This window comes from Tupaia chinensis, unplaced genomic scaffold (assembly GCF_000334495.1).
Source record: "Tupaia chinensis unplaced genomic scaffold, TupChi_1.0 Scaffold000564_1, whole genome shotgun sequence".
Lineage (NCBI taxonomy): Eukaryota > Metazoa > Chordata > Mammalia > Scandentia > Tupaiidae > Tupaia > Tupaia belangeri.
In genome coordinates, this window is record NW_006160077.1 from 181,123 (window position 1) to 196,262 (window position 15,140).

Consider the following 15,140-nt stretch of genomic DNA (forward strand, 5'->3'; position numbering starts at 1 on the left):
TTCTATAGTTTTATTCTATAATTTTAATGAAATATTATTCCTTCTTTATGTCCTTTAACTAATAGTTTCTTTTATAATTTAAACCCCAAACAAATTTATACCAATGCTTGTACTTTTCCAAGTCTTTCATGTGTGCCTATATGAGTTCTCTGACCCATCTTCTGGCAAAACACAAAATCCACAATAGGGGAACCCATTAATAGCTGAAAATGTTATTATTTACTTGCATTTATAAGAGTTTCTTCCTCTTCAAAACATTCCAGAGATGTAGAGCTATTCTATAGACTCGATAAATTGGAAGCTTAAGGTTTTTGTATCACATATTCTTAACATGAACTCATTTATTTTGCTCTTAATTTTATTAGGCAAATAGACCTAGTAGTGTTATCTGTTCTGCTTATCCACAGATGAAGTTTGGAGAGGATGGATGCTTAGTGATAACAGGGAAGAAATTAACAGAATATCTGAGATGGAATCCTTATCTTCAGGACCTTAAATAGGGATCAGTATACTACAACATATCATTCGCTATGGGTATGCTTAAAAGAGAGGGACCAACAGATAGCATAATGGTTATGTTGCTGGACTCCCACATAGTCAGTCATTGTTCAGGTCCCAGATCTCCCAGCTTAAAACAGTAGGGAGTGTGTGTGTGTGTGCATGCCCAAAATTCCGAATGGAAAAGCGATTGCGGTGTGGCCATCGCCCCTGGGGATGATTTCTCACATTCTGTCTCTCTGTCTCTGACTCTTTGGTGAGCACATGTGTCCTATAGCAAAAATCTCTCTTAAAAAAGAGAGAGAGAGAGACAGAGAGAGAGAGAGAAGGGGGAAGAGTAAGAAGGAAGAGAAAAGAAATAGGAAAATTATTCAAATTAAAGTCTTTTAATCTAACCATTGTTTTGCTTGGTAAAAGGTGGTCATTTCAACATATTTGCTTTCTCTACCCGTTCAGTATATCAGAATACCTGCAGTATTCTGGATGTGTGACTAAATACTCAGGTTATTATTTACTTGTATTAGTTCCCTCAATATATAAAAAGAAAACAACTAGTTCTCTACAATATTTCTAAGGTGTCAAAAATAATTTATGAAAAGTGCCTTTCATATCATTAGGGAAAATTTTATTTTATATATTTTATACACACACACACACATATCTTTTATATATTTACGTGTGTTCTTCCATTTAGACACCCAGTTGCTGCCTACTCCTTGTTTCTATACTCTCTGTGTTTTCATCAGACTTTGCCGTGGAGTCATAAATACTAGTGTTAACTAATTCAGAATATTTCTCTGCCATCATAAAGAATCTTGAATGTTTTATTTCAATAGTAAACATTAATTCTGCTGCATGTATGAAATGTTAGCTGTCAGACTGGATTTTAGAGACATATCATATACATCACAGAGAAAAAAGGAAGCCATGTATTTATTAAATGACAGAGATGCAGAAAGACTTCAGTTCTGTCACAGAGATGAAAAACAGCTACAATTCCATTTGGCCTGTAGATAATGTGGCATAGCATTAAAAGTGTAGACTTTGGTGTCAGATACAGATTCATATCTCAGGTCTCCTAACTAATATCTTAACAATATGCTGTAATTAGCTGAACCCTCCTGTTCCATTTCTTTTCATATGTAACATGTCTAGAACAGTGCTTTGGGGGATTTTATGAGACTTAACTGCATGCGAAATATTTATTAAAGTTCCAGGCATAAAATATGCTTCTGAAACATTATTAAAAATGTAATGATGCCTTTAATCTAAAAAGGCTTTAAAGATTAAAATGTATTATGTTCTGTTTTATTTCAGATGAATTGAGTTTCTAGTGTGTATTCTAGAATCACATCAACTTTATGGAAAATCAGAATAATGTCACAGAATTTGTTTTCATGGGACTGTGGGGAAATAAGCAAATAGAGCTTCTTTTCTTTTTCTTCTTCCTGCTTTGCTACCTGGCAGTCTTAATGGGGAACACCATCATTTTACTCACAGTCACCTGCAGTCATCTAATTGAACAGCCAATGTACTACTTCCTCTGCCATCTTTCTCTCATGGACGTCTGCTACACCTCCACTGTGGTTCCCCGCCTAATCAGGGACCTGGTTGCAACAAGAAAAAGCATTTCCTATAACAGCTGTATGACCCAGCTTTTCACTCTCCACCTTCTGGCGGGTGTGGAAGTATTCATCTTGGTATCCATGGCCTTCGACCGCTATGTTGCCATTGTCAAGCCCCTGCACTACATGGTCATTATGAATTGGAAGAGATGTAACCTGCTGATTGCTGTGGCATGGAGCTTGGGGTTCTGGCATTCTATTGCTCTCCTGCTCATGGTACTCAGTTTACCTTTCTGTGGTCCCAATCAGATAAAGCATTACATATGTGATGTCAAGCCTCTTCTACAGTTAGTCTGCAAAGATATTCATGTTGTTAGTATCTTGGTGATTGCTAATTCAGGGATGGTAGTGGTTGTAATTTTCCTTGTCCTAGTGGCGTCTTACATACTCATTTTATATCATCTCAGGATGAGGTCTTCTGCAGGGCGACGCAAAGCTCTCTCAACATGTAGCTCTCATGTAATGGTTGTAGTTTTATTTTTTGTGCCCTGTATCTATACGTATGGGCTACCTGCAGGTAGTGAGAATAAGGATAAGGAACTCTCTGTGTTTTACACTGTGATTGCTCCCATGCTGAATCCTCTCATCTACACACTGAGAAATATGGAGATGAAAATTGCCATGTGGAAGGTCTGGTCTCAAATATCACATTCAGAATCAAAGTAAATGGGATATTCATTGTGTTTTCAGCCCTATGTTCCAGCATAGTAACTGTTTAAGAGTTGATCATAACAATGTAAATATTCTTTGAGGAGCTGAATTAAATTACCTCTAAGGATATATGAGTCAAGTAAACATATTATACAGGGTGCTATCTGCACTTGTCATGGTCTGTTTCCAGGTGTGATCACTTGAAATTGAAGAATTCAGTGATGCCCTTTCAAAGCACATTGTGTGATTGTATCAATCCCCTTTCCATGAAAATACATGAAACCCTATTATTAACCCTATTAATAACCCTATTATAACCCTATTAATAACCCTATTATTTCTAGCTTTGTCTAGTATTAATTATAAATCTTCCAAAATTGGCCCAAGATATAATTTACTAATCTCAGAATTCACTGCACTGGAAGAATCATGAGCTTTGATACTAATTTAGGTTACAGGGGGACCTCCAGCTTTGATCTGTGTGTCTAAGAAATTTGCATTAAAAACGAACATTCTTCATTTAAAAGTAACTATTGCTGTGACTCTGGTATAGCAGTTACCAGTGACTCTGGTATAGCACAGCTGCATTTACCTGTAAGACGTGAGTTCATTTCCCTGGTTGACAGTACACACCAGGTGTGTTTGTCCATTATCCTCCGTTATCCTGGCTTGGGGTGAGAAAATCATGGTGAGAGACCTTTTCAAGGATGCTTGTCTTTCTGTCTCCAAACACCCTCTCTGTGTCTCTCACTCACCTTACATACATAAACAAAACCATATAATAGTAATAGCTATCAAATGGGGTTATATTATACTTCATAGAGCTGGAAGATGACCTGAGTTAGCACATGTGAAGTGTAATGGCACACTAGAAATTCATTTTATGTATTGGAATATGGCATAATAGAAACTCACATTAAATTTTTTTTACTCTTTTCCTAATTTTCTTTCTGTATTTCCCTTTTTTTAATTGTTTTTGTCTACCTACACTGGATCTCTCTACATTTTCCAAACATACTCTAGAATTTCTCCCTTTAGAGCTTTATTTCAGCCATGTTTTTGGCTCAGGATGTCCTTAGCTATAGGGTTGAGGGATTTTGACTGTTACATAATCTGCATTCCTGATATGATATTATTTAGGTTGAAATGCATCAGACCAGACAGATTCCGTGTTCCTTCTGTGTTCTTACATTGATATTCATCTGTACATTTGCAATCTTTCAAATAATCCTATTCCCTATGTTAACACTTTTTGTTGTAAATGGTGTTTTTTTTCCAGTTTGAACCAGAAGATTATATGTTGTCTATTTATTTTTCTGTGAATCATTCTTTTTCCTAACCTTTAATCTTGCGATGATTAAGGTGTAAATAAATAATTCTGAATTAAATTCATAGATATTATTTTCTTCTTTTTTTCTTTTTTTTTGTTTTTTAGAGGTTTTTGCTATAGGGCACGTGCGCTCACCAGAAAGACAGAGAGAGATAAAGAGATAGAAAGTGAGAAATCACCCCCCAGGGGGGATGGCCACACCGCAATTCCTTCTCTTCCTTTCTCCTCTCGGGATCTTGAGCATGCACGCACATGCTTCCAGCGTGAATTTTAAGCCACTGGATCCAGGACGCGAACCACGGTCGACTACATGAGAGTCCAGCGACATAGCCATTACACTAACTGCTGGTCCCACCTTTTTTTATTTGAAAGTATTGTCTTTGTTCTCCCATCCCTACAATATCCCCTTATGTCATTAACAATCATACATTAATAATAAAATAAGTAATTCCAGAATGCCAAAATTAAATGCGTGACCCACATGCTTGTCAGGCAGGAATGAATTTCAGCAGATTCTCAGCCTCCTATAACATCCTTTTACTTATTATTTCTGTATTACATAGGCACTACTATTCTAATTTTCCTTCATTGCCATGTCTTATAAATCACATAACCCCACCTCAGTTCTAGGTTTTGGTTTCCATTTATTTAGACATTTCTTTTTGTCTGTGAATTTCTCTGTTCTCGGCAGGATAACTGTGTTACTTCCATTCAGTTTCCCTGGTTGAGTTATGCCTGCTGAATAGCCAAGGAAAAATCCAAGAAAAATCTTAGTGGCAGTAGTATTTATCTTTGGTGCTAGGGAATCTTTTGCTATTTCAACCCCTAGGATCTTTCTTGCCATTAATCCCGCCCCCATAGGAGTTATGCAACCACTGGAATATCAGAGGGAAACATTTTTTCCATTCTAAAGGATATTACCTCTGACTAGTTGTTTATTCACAGCTTTGTGTGATTTGGTTCAGTGTGTTATTTTCCCTAGGAGTATTTGCATTTCTTAAAGTATACTAAATGTGATATGAATGCGTATGTCTCTGTGTGTGTTTTAGTGCTAAGTTAATGTATTTATTAATTGTTAGGGGAGGGGCTTGGAGATGGGTCAGGAGAAATGCCCATCTGATCAGAAAGTATGCTATAGTTTCATTTTGTGTACTGTAATTATATACAGTGAGTGAATGTAAGAAATAAATATAAAAATGTTAAAAAAATAAAAAATAAAAGATAGTAAAAAGAATGTTATAAAAGGCAACATGTACTATTGTATTGTTGAACTTATGCAAATAACCATTCTGCCACAAAATAAGAATGCTCACAAATATATGAATTTCAGCAGATTCTCAGCCTCCTATAACATCCTTTTACTTATTATTTCTGTATTACATAGGCACTACTATTCTAATTTTCCTTCATTGCCATGTCTTATAAATCACATAACCCCACCTCAGTTCTAGGTTTTGGTTTCCATTTATTTAGACATTTCTTTTTGTCTGTGAATTTCTCTGTTCTCGGCAAGATAACTGTGTTACTTCCATTCAGTTTCCCTGGTTGAGTTATGCCTGCTGAATAGCCAAGGAAAAATCCAAGAAAAATCTTAGTGGCAGGAGTATTTATCTTTGGTGCTAGGGAATCTTTTGCTATTTCAACCCCTAGGATCTTTCTTGCCATTAATCCCGCCCCCATAGGAGTTATGCAACCACTGGAATATCAGAGGGAAACATTTTTTCCATTCTAAAGGATATTACCTCTGACTAGTTGTTTATTCACAGCTTTGTGTGATTTGGTTCAGTGTGTTATTTTCCCTAGGAGTATTTGCATTTCTTAAAGTATACTAAATGTGATATGAATGTGTATGTCTCTGTGTGTGTTTTAGTGCTAAGTTAATGTATTTATTAATTGTTAGGGGAGGGGCTTGGAGATGGGTCAGGAGAAATGCCCATCTGATCAGAAAGTATGCTATAGTTTCATTTTGTGTACTGTAATTATATACAGTGAGTGAATGTAAGAAATAAATATAAAAATGTTAAAAAAATAAAAAATAAAAGATAGTAAAAAGAATGTTATAAAAGGCAACATGTACTATTGTATTGTTGAACTTATGCAAATAACCATTCTGCCACAAAATAAGAATGCTCACAAATATTTTCCAATTGCAAAGGGGTCAGGGAGGGAGATAATTTATGTTTCAATTTAAAAAATTATTTTTAAAAACAAATTGCTGAACCCAACATCTCAAAAGAAAACAAAAAGTCTTAAATCTGGAAGACAAAACATACAAGAAAATCATTAATGTTTTAGAAAAAAGTTATAGAATTCTATATCACCAGTTCAGTCTTGTGTAATCTCTCTTTTGTTGAATTTGCAGTGTTACTGTGGTGACCTTTCCATTAACTTTCAACGTTATTATTGCTATTTCAGAACTTGTCCCTACCATTAAGTTGGGCTTTTACTTGTTCATTTTTTGTTATCTTATTTGTCTGTCTGTCTTTAGTTTTCCTATTCAGGACTTTTTGAAGAGCTGGTACATAAGTTTAATAATACAATAGTATATGTTCCCTTGCATCAAAAATTGAATTCTTATGGGATTTGTGCAAATAACTGATCAAACTGAGATAAACCTATTTTTTATTTTACTTTTTTTACAAAGAAGTTAGTTCAGACCTCTCTTTAGTAAAAGGGGGAATGAAGAGAGAGAGAAAAAAAGTTTCAGAAGAAAATTACAGCGTACTTGTCACTAGATTCTAGTTTTGTCCATACTTTAAGATCTTTTGTAAATCAATAAAATGTAAAAAAAAAAAAAAAAGTTTACTATGGAAGGGAGGGAGGGAAAAAAGGAGGGAAAAAACAGGTAAAAGTATGCTTAAGTGACAAAAAATTAGAAGCAATTTGCTGATGATAATGTATATAGTAATATCCTTGTCTTGCCTGACATACATGGTATTTGTGTTGGAAAGAGAAATGCATACTGTAAAAACATGTGATAAAATGTGAATTTAAATAAATAAATAGGTAAATAAATAAATAACATAAATAACTTAAAAACCCAGAATGCTATGCTATGGTATTAAACCAAAAGCCTTTATGTTGCTTTTCCTTTTTTTTTTTTTGAGAGGTTTAGGGTGCATGCATTTGCCAGAAAGACAGAGGGACACAGAGAGGTAGAAAGCGAGGGACCAGCAGTTAGTGTAAAAGATATGTAGCTGATCTCCCACGTAGCCAACTGCAGTTCCAGTCCCAGACCCGGTGGCTTAAACTCACGCTGGGTGCGTGTGCATGCGTGCCCAAGATCCCGAGAGGAAAATGGAAGGGAAATCACTTTCCCTGGGGGAGTGATTTCTCACTTTCTATCTCTCTGTCTCTCTCTTTTTCTGGCAAGCCCACGCGCCTTACAGCAAAAAAATAAAAAAATAATAAAACCTCTCCAAAAAATAAAAGGCACGAAATCACCCCCCAGGGGGGATGGCCACGCTGCAATCCCTTCTCCTCCATTCTCCTCTCGGGATCTTGGGCACGGATGCACACACGCCTGGTATGAGTTTAAGCCACCGGTCCGGGACTCGGATCGCTATCGACTACATGGGAGTTCAGCGACATAGCCATTACGCTAACGGCTGGTCCCTGTTTTTTCTTTTCTAAAGTGTCCACAAACACTGAAAGAAAATATGGCTATATTACATAATAAGTCCACAAACAAGATATATTCACTTACAATTAGCTATTAAGTTCTTGTTACTAGGTATTCTCTCTAGGATTCAGTTTCCAGATTCATCAAGATTTCTAATGTACAATATCTCAGCAAAAACACCTGTGGGGCAGGATAATAGTTAAAGTAATATGTAAAACAGATGCTCTGCAAATCTGAACCACATGAGAAGGGTCTCAGTTCACATCCAGAGAACTCCCTGAGTATGCGGGCACAAGGGAGGCAATGACCAGGGATGGCTATTGCTGGAGGTGGTAGGATTACAACCCTGTTGGGAGATCTCTTTCAGTTTCTCTCTTTCATGGAAGAAAGAAAGAAAGAAATGTTGGGAAAAAAAGTCTGTGAACTAAATATATAGAAGAACATGATAAAATGCTTTGCTCTACATAGGAGTATAAATACAAAATATTTAAAAAATTTTTATGGTTACAAATGTGTAATTTTAAAAATGCAATGAAGAAAATGTAATCCATTTTTGTGGACAATTAAGGATTCACCATAGGGACCAACAGACGGTGCAATGATTATGTTGCTGGACTCCCACATAGTCAACAGCAGTAGGTCAAGTCCCAGACCCGGCGGCTTAACACACCCTGGGTGCGTGTGTGCATGTGACCAAAATCCTGATGGGAGAATGGAAAAGAGATTACAACATGGCCAACACCCCTGGGGAGTGATTTCTTGCTTTCCATCTCTGACTTTCTAGAGAGTGCATGCACCCTATAACAACAACAAAAAAGACTCTTAAAAAAAAAAAGGAAGAATTCACCATGACTGAATTGCATTGACAGAATAAATAACTTAAATCAGCTTAAGAGCACTCATATTGGAGAGGCATGTTGCTTAAGCATCAGGACAGGCAGAAATGAACACTCTGGAAGAAGCTCAGAAGTATTAGACGGAAACTAAAGAAAAAACTGGAGTTCAAAGCTAACTGAGTAGTACTGTTCTATTTTATTTGCTGCTTCAGTCATACTCTTCCTGTCTCTCATCCTCTTTCTCATCCCTTTATCTGTCTCTAGGCATTTATTGATGAGCTGATTTAGATACGTTTAAATTATTCTAGTATCCTCTTCAGGACCTGAGAGAGGCCTGTGATTATGCTCATGCATCACAGATATTTCACAGTGATCTTCAATTAGTATAGATCATCTTTCCTGTTCAGTTATATCATCAATTCTCCCAGAATATTTTTATTTTATTAAATATCCATTAGGCTACTGGTTTATTTTAAAGTATGCAAAATATTCTTATTTTACATCGTGTTCAAATATTTTATTAAAAATGAGACATAGTGTACGTTGGATCCACCGCAAGGATATCTGACTGGCTACAGATATTAATCAGAGGAAGACATGTATACATTTTAAGTATCTGCATTTCAGTTCAGCACAGATATTAAAACCATCAAAAGATATGAAAACATTCAGCTGGGGGACCAGCAGTTAGCATAATGGCTATGTCGCTGGACTCCCACGTAGTCGACCGTGGTTCAAGTACCGGTGGCTTAAACTCACGCCGGTCGTGTGCCTGGATCCTGAGAGGAGAGTGGAGGAGAAGGGGTTGCAGTGTGACCATCCCCTCGGTGATTTCTCGCTTTCGGTATCTCTGTCTCTGTCTGTCTGGCGAGCACACGTGCCCTATAGCTAAAAAAACCTCTCAAAAAAAAAAAAAATTCAGCTGGAAAAATACTTGCACATCCAAATTTATTGCAGCATTTATTGTTCATAATATCTAAGACATGGAATCATCTTAAATGACTAAGAACAGATGACTGGATTGAAAAAAGTGTAGCACATGTAAACTACAGAATACAACTCAGCCATTAAGAAAAAGGAAAAAAAAACTCTTTTTATTTGTTAAAAAGTGAATGAATATGGAAGAGCTAATGCTAAGTGAAACAAGCTAGGCTATGAAGGATAGACATTGTATGTCCTCACTTGATATATATCAAATGTCTATATTCTATGGCAGAAACTGAAATAGTGGAAGATATAGCTGGGAGGGCAACAGTAGATACCAAATACTGTATAAGAGAGGGTGTGGGGTGCTAGGAGTGAAAAAGCAATTAATAGACACAAGAAAGTTATCTGTGAATTGGTGAATGATGCTATATGGTAAAATATTTGGCTTGATTGACATGTACCTCATGCGTACTGGGCAAAACCATGGTGCAAGACATGGTGTACAATGATTAAATAAAGTTAAGAAAATAAAACTACAGTGATTAAACATATTCTCATAGGCAGCTAAGTTTTGTTTCATTTTGTTCTGTTTTTTATTTTTTAGTTTTTTGCTATAGGGCATGTGCACTCACTGGAGAAAGACTCAGAAAAAGTAAGAAACCATCCCCAGGGGAGGTGGCAGTGCCACAATTCCTTCTTCTCCAGTCTCCTCTCAGGTTTTTGGGCACACGTGCACAAATGTCCATATTGATTTCACGCCATTAGTCTGGAACTCAAACTGTGGTTTCTCATGTTGGAGTCTAACACCTTAACCACCATACCACCTGCTGGCCCCTGCAGGTGGGTTTTGATGGTCAGACATTTAAAGTCTAAATGTAGAATTATCTACTAATGATGATCTGGCTGCATGAACTTAAACACAGTCCACACAAAGTTTCTAGTTTAGTTCTTAGTATGTTGCATATATCCTATGTGTTTTTGTAGCAGATGCTTTTGTTATTGGGATTTTAGAGAGTTTAAATACCTTGTCTAAACAAGCTAAACAAGTAATTAGAAAGGTGTTGTATCCAGGCTCTTTGACTTTGAAGTGCCATTTTTTAAATTATCTGATGCATTATTTGTACTTTAGCAATAGGAGCAGTTCTGCTATTAATATAGCAGCAAAAGAAGCATAGGCTCTTTGTCCTCTCTCCAGCTGGAACCACTTACTGATGGAGGGGAAAACAGCAATGTCGGTGATTTTTCTCTCTTAAGGGAACTATAGGTTTAACTGGAATTTTCCTGAGGAGCAATGCTATGCCCTGACCTACATCCTCAGAAAGAAGAAGAAGCTTGGAAGACTCTAATTTATTGTGCCAAGTGGCCTGACTCCATTCGTGAACCCTCACATTTTAAAAAAAAATTATTTAATTTTAATTGTCATTTTTAAAAATTTGCTTTAGGATGTATACACTTACCAGAAACAGACAGGGAGGTGAAAGAGAGAGAGAGTGAGAAAGAAAACCATCAGGTGCAGGTTTCAAATGGCAATCAGCCACGTGGGAGTCCAACACCCTAACCACCATGCCGTCTGCCAGCCCCTCTGCAAATTTTTACTGATTGTAAAATACCTTGTATTGCCAAGGTATTTTGGATTATATGTACTCAGAAACTTGCTCTTTCTTTCATGTTTTGCTTACAATGATCTTATCAACTTCCATACCCACAAAATGTGAATGCTACACTAAATTATTAAGATAAAATATATAAAATGTTTTCACTGTACTACCGTTACACCAAAAACATAAGGATGGGTAGGAAACAATAGAGTTTTCCTAAGTATAAATTATTTTTCTCACAACTTCAGAGGCTTCGTTACTTTGTTAAGACTTTGAAGACAGCACCTTCCTTCCTTGCATTTTTTCCCCCAAGCTCTCCTTAGGCTCTATGCAAATACATTTTTCTGGAGCTCTCCCTCAGTTCATCCAAACAACTAAGCTATAACTGAAGTAATCTCTGAATCCAATTTAAGAGGTTTCAGGTGAGAATCCTTAGTCCTATTGAAGGTGGAATTTTTTAGATGTCAGACAGTCTAAAATCCCCAATTCATCTGGTTTGCTCAGATTGTCTTATATGTCTTGTCTAAATGGGTACATGAACACTGACCTTAGAATACTTGGTTTCTGATCCTGAAATATCTATATAATTTCAATTGATTTTTCCCTGCTTGACCTTAGTTTGTTCCTATTCTCTTGGACATTTATTTTGAACATGGTCTGCCATGCTAGAAATTTAAGCCATATACTCCTGTGATATTTTGTTCCTGCTAGACCACTTATGATGGTCTTTGCAGGTATAATTGATGTTGATTTGATGCTAGTTATTCAAATTTAAGGTATTGTAAATTATTACAACGAAGTCGCTTATGGTAGCCTGAGAAGATAACATCAAACCGTATTTGAAAAATTTGTGTAAGTTTACATTATTTTTTAAAGAATTATTTAATTTTATTTATAGTTATTATTTTTCTAATTTGATACAGGCATTCACCAGAGAAAAATCAAAGAGAGAAAGAAAGTGAAAAAGCAAGCTACCAGGTCCAGGAATTGCACTGTGGTCAACCATGTGGGAGTCTAGCACCTAAACCACCACACCACGTGCTGACTCTCTAAGTTTACATTATTGCCAGTGATAAATGAATTTTATACGTCACATTGGTAACCCGTATGACTCTTTTCCTTTCTCCTTTATCTTGCTTTATCTCCATGAAGTTTTCTGAATATTTAAAATACTTTTTAAAAAATCAGCATTGTTGGGAACCAGCAGTTAGTGTAATGGCTATGTCGCTGGACTCCCACGTAGTTGACCGCGGTTCGCGTCCCAGACCCAGTGGCTTAAAACTCACGCCGGGCATGTGTGCGTGCGTGCCCAAGATCCCGAGAGGAGAATGGAGGAGAAGGGATTGCGGCATGACCATCCCCCCTGGGGGGTGATTTCTCGCTTTCTGTCTCTATGTCTCTCTCTGTCTGTCTGGCGAGCGCCCTATAGCAAAAAAAATAATCTCTCCAAAAAAAAAAATCAGCATTGTTTTTTTATTTCCCCTTTATGATTTTAAAATATTAGTTATGTAATAGAATTAATTCCTTAAATTTATTCTATTCTTACTTTCTATTATTTTAACTTAATTTGCCTTTTTTTTCCTCTATAATTTGATATCTACTGGGATGTCGCAAAAGTCGTGATGTATCTTTTTTATCTTCTTCTATGCAAAAATGCATCATGACATTTCTGACAACCCAAAAGGATACTCAGGTCATAGATACTAGCCTTACTTATTTCTTAGTGACAGAGGTAATATCAATATGTGTTCATTCCACAAATACAAAAATAGTACTAGGAGAATTTTATAAGCACATCCGAAAATATATAAAGTAACCTTCATAATGGAACTCTGAATCCAATTTAAGAGGTTTCAGGTGAGAATCCTTAGTCCTATTGAAGGTGGAATTTTTTAGATGTCAGACAGTCTAAAATCCCCAATTCATCTGGTTTGCTCAGATTGTCTTATATGTCTTGTCTAAATGGGTACATGAACACTGACCTTAGAATACTTGGTTTCTGATCCTGAAATATCTATATAATTTCAATTGATTTTTCCCTGCTTGACCTTAGTTTGTTCCTATTCTCTTGGACATTTATTTTGAACATGGTCTGCCATGCTAGAAATTTAAGCCATATACTCCTGTGATATTTTGTTCCTGCTAGACCACTTATGATGGTCTTTGCAGGTATAATTGATGTTGATTTGATGCTAGTTATTCAAATTTAAGGTATTGTAAATTATTACAACGAAGTCGCTTATGGTAGCCTGAGAAGATAACATCAAACCGTATTTGAAAAATTTGTGTAAGTTTACATTATTTTTTAAAGAATTATTTAATTTTATTTATAGTTATTATTTTTCTAATTTGATACAGGCATTCACCAGAGAAAAATCAAAGAGAGAAAGAAAGTGAAAAAGCAAGCTACCAGGTCCAGGAATTGCACTGTGGTCAACCATGTGGGAGTCTAGCACCTAAACCACCACACCACGTGCTGACTCTCTAAGTTTACATTATTGCCAGTGATAAATGAATTTTATACGTCACATTGGTAACCCGTATGACTCTTTTCCTTTCTCCTTTATCTTGCTTTATCTCCATGAAGTTTTCTGAATATTTAAAATACTTTTTAAAAAATCAGCATTGTTGGGAACCAGCAGTTAGTGTAATGGCTATGTCGCTGGACTCCCACGTAGTTGACCGCGGTTCGCGTCCCAGACCCAGTGGCTTAAAACTCACGCCGGGCATGTGTGCGTGCGTGCCCAAGATCCCGAGAGGAGAATGGAGGAGAAGGGATTGCGGCATGACCATCCCCCCTGGGGGGTGATTTCTCGCTTTCTGTCTCTATGTCTCTCTCTGTCTGTCTGGCGAGCGCCCTATAGCAAAAAAAATAATCTCTCCAAAAAAAAAAATCAGCATTGTTTTTTTATTTCCCCTTTATGATTTTAAAATATTAGTTATGTAATAGAATTAATTCCTTAAATTTATTCTATTCTTACTTTCTATTATTTTAACTTAATTTGCCTTTTTTTTCCTCTATAATTTGATATCTACTGGGATGTCGCAAAAGTCGTGATGTATCTTTTTTATCTTCTTCTATGCAAAAATGCATCATGACATTTCTGACAACCCAAAAGGATACTCAGGTCATAGATACTAGCCTTACTTACTTCTTAGTGACAGAGGTAATATCAATATGTGTTCATTCCACAAATACAAAAATAGTACTAGGAGAATTTTATAAGCACATCCGAAAATATATAAAGTAACCTTCATAATGGAAACATTTTTCAATGATATTACCAAAACTCATTAAAAATAAATATAATAGAGACCAGTAAATGGCATAAGGGTTACATCACTGGATTCTCATGTATTCGACCCTGATTTGATTCCTGAACAAGGCAGCTTAAAACTCATGCCAGGCATTTGTGTGTGCCTGCCCAAAATCCTGAAAGGAGAACTGAGGAGAATGAATTGCATGTGGCCTTCCCCCCGGAGATGATTTCTCACTTTCTGTTTATCTGTCTCTTCAGGTAAGCACATGTGCCCTTTAGATAAAAAAATCTCTCTCTAAAAATAAATAAATAAATATAATAGTATCACTAATATTTTATTTCTTAAAAGTAATTAAATGTGAGCTAGCAAGTGACATGGTGGTTAAGGTGTTAGACTCCCACATGGCCAACCACCATCTGAGCCCCAGATCTGGTGACTTGAAAATTACAATGTGTGCCCAATATCCCATGAGGAGAATGGAGGAAAAGAGATTATGCTGTGTCCATATCCCTTGAAGGGATGAGTTCTCACTTTCTCTCTGTCTCTCTGGTGAGCACAGGTGCCTTATGGCAAACAAAAACCTTCATTTTTTTTCTTTTAATTTTTAAATATATAGGGGCACGTTTGCCGAATCTTACAGTGATGCTATAATTGCTCTCATAATAACATGCCAAGATGTCTTGTAAAGTGGTCATAACTTTTCTTTTGGCATTTCGAATTTTATTTTATGATGTGTCCCGACCCGGGGGGACAGCCGAACAGGTTTCCTGAGTGAAGGAGTGAGAGCCGGGA

At 36.4% G+C, this 15,140-nt stretch overlaps 1 protein-coding gene across 1 annotated transcript; it reads left to right on the forward strand.

Annotated features, from left to right (window-relative positions):
- Positions 1-1,859: 1,859 nt before the first annotated feature.
- Positions 1,860-2,789, forward strand: LOC102487058 (olfactory receptor 4P4). The gene has a single exon (XM_006157899.1). The coding sequence runs from the start codon at positions 1,860-1,862 to the stop codon at positions 2,787-2,789; it is 930 nt and encodes a 309-aa protein (XP_006157961.1).
- Positions 2,790-15,140: the final 12,351 nt, after the last annotated feature.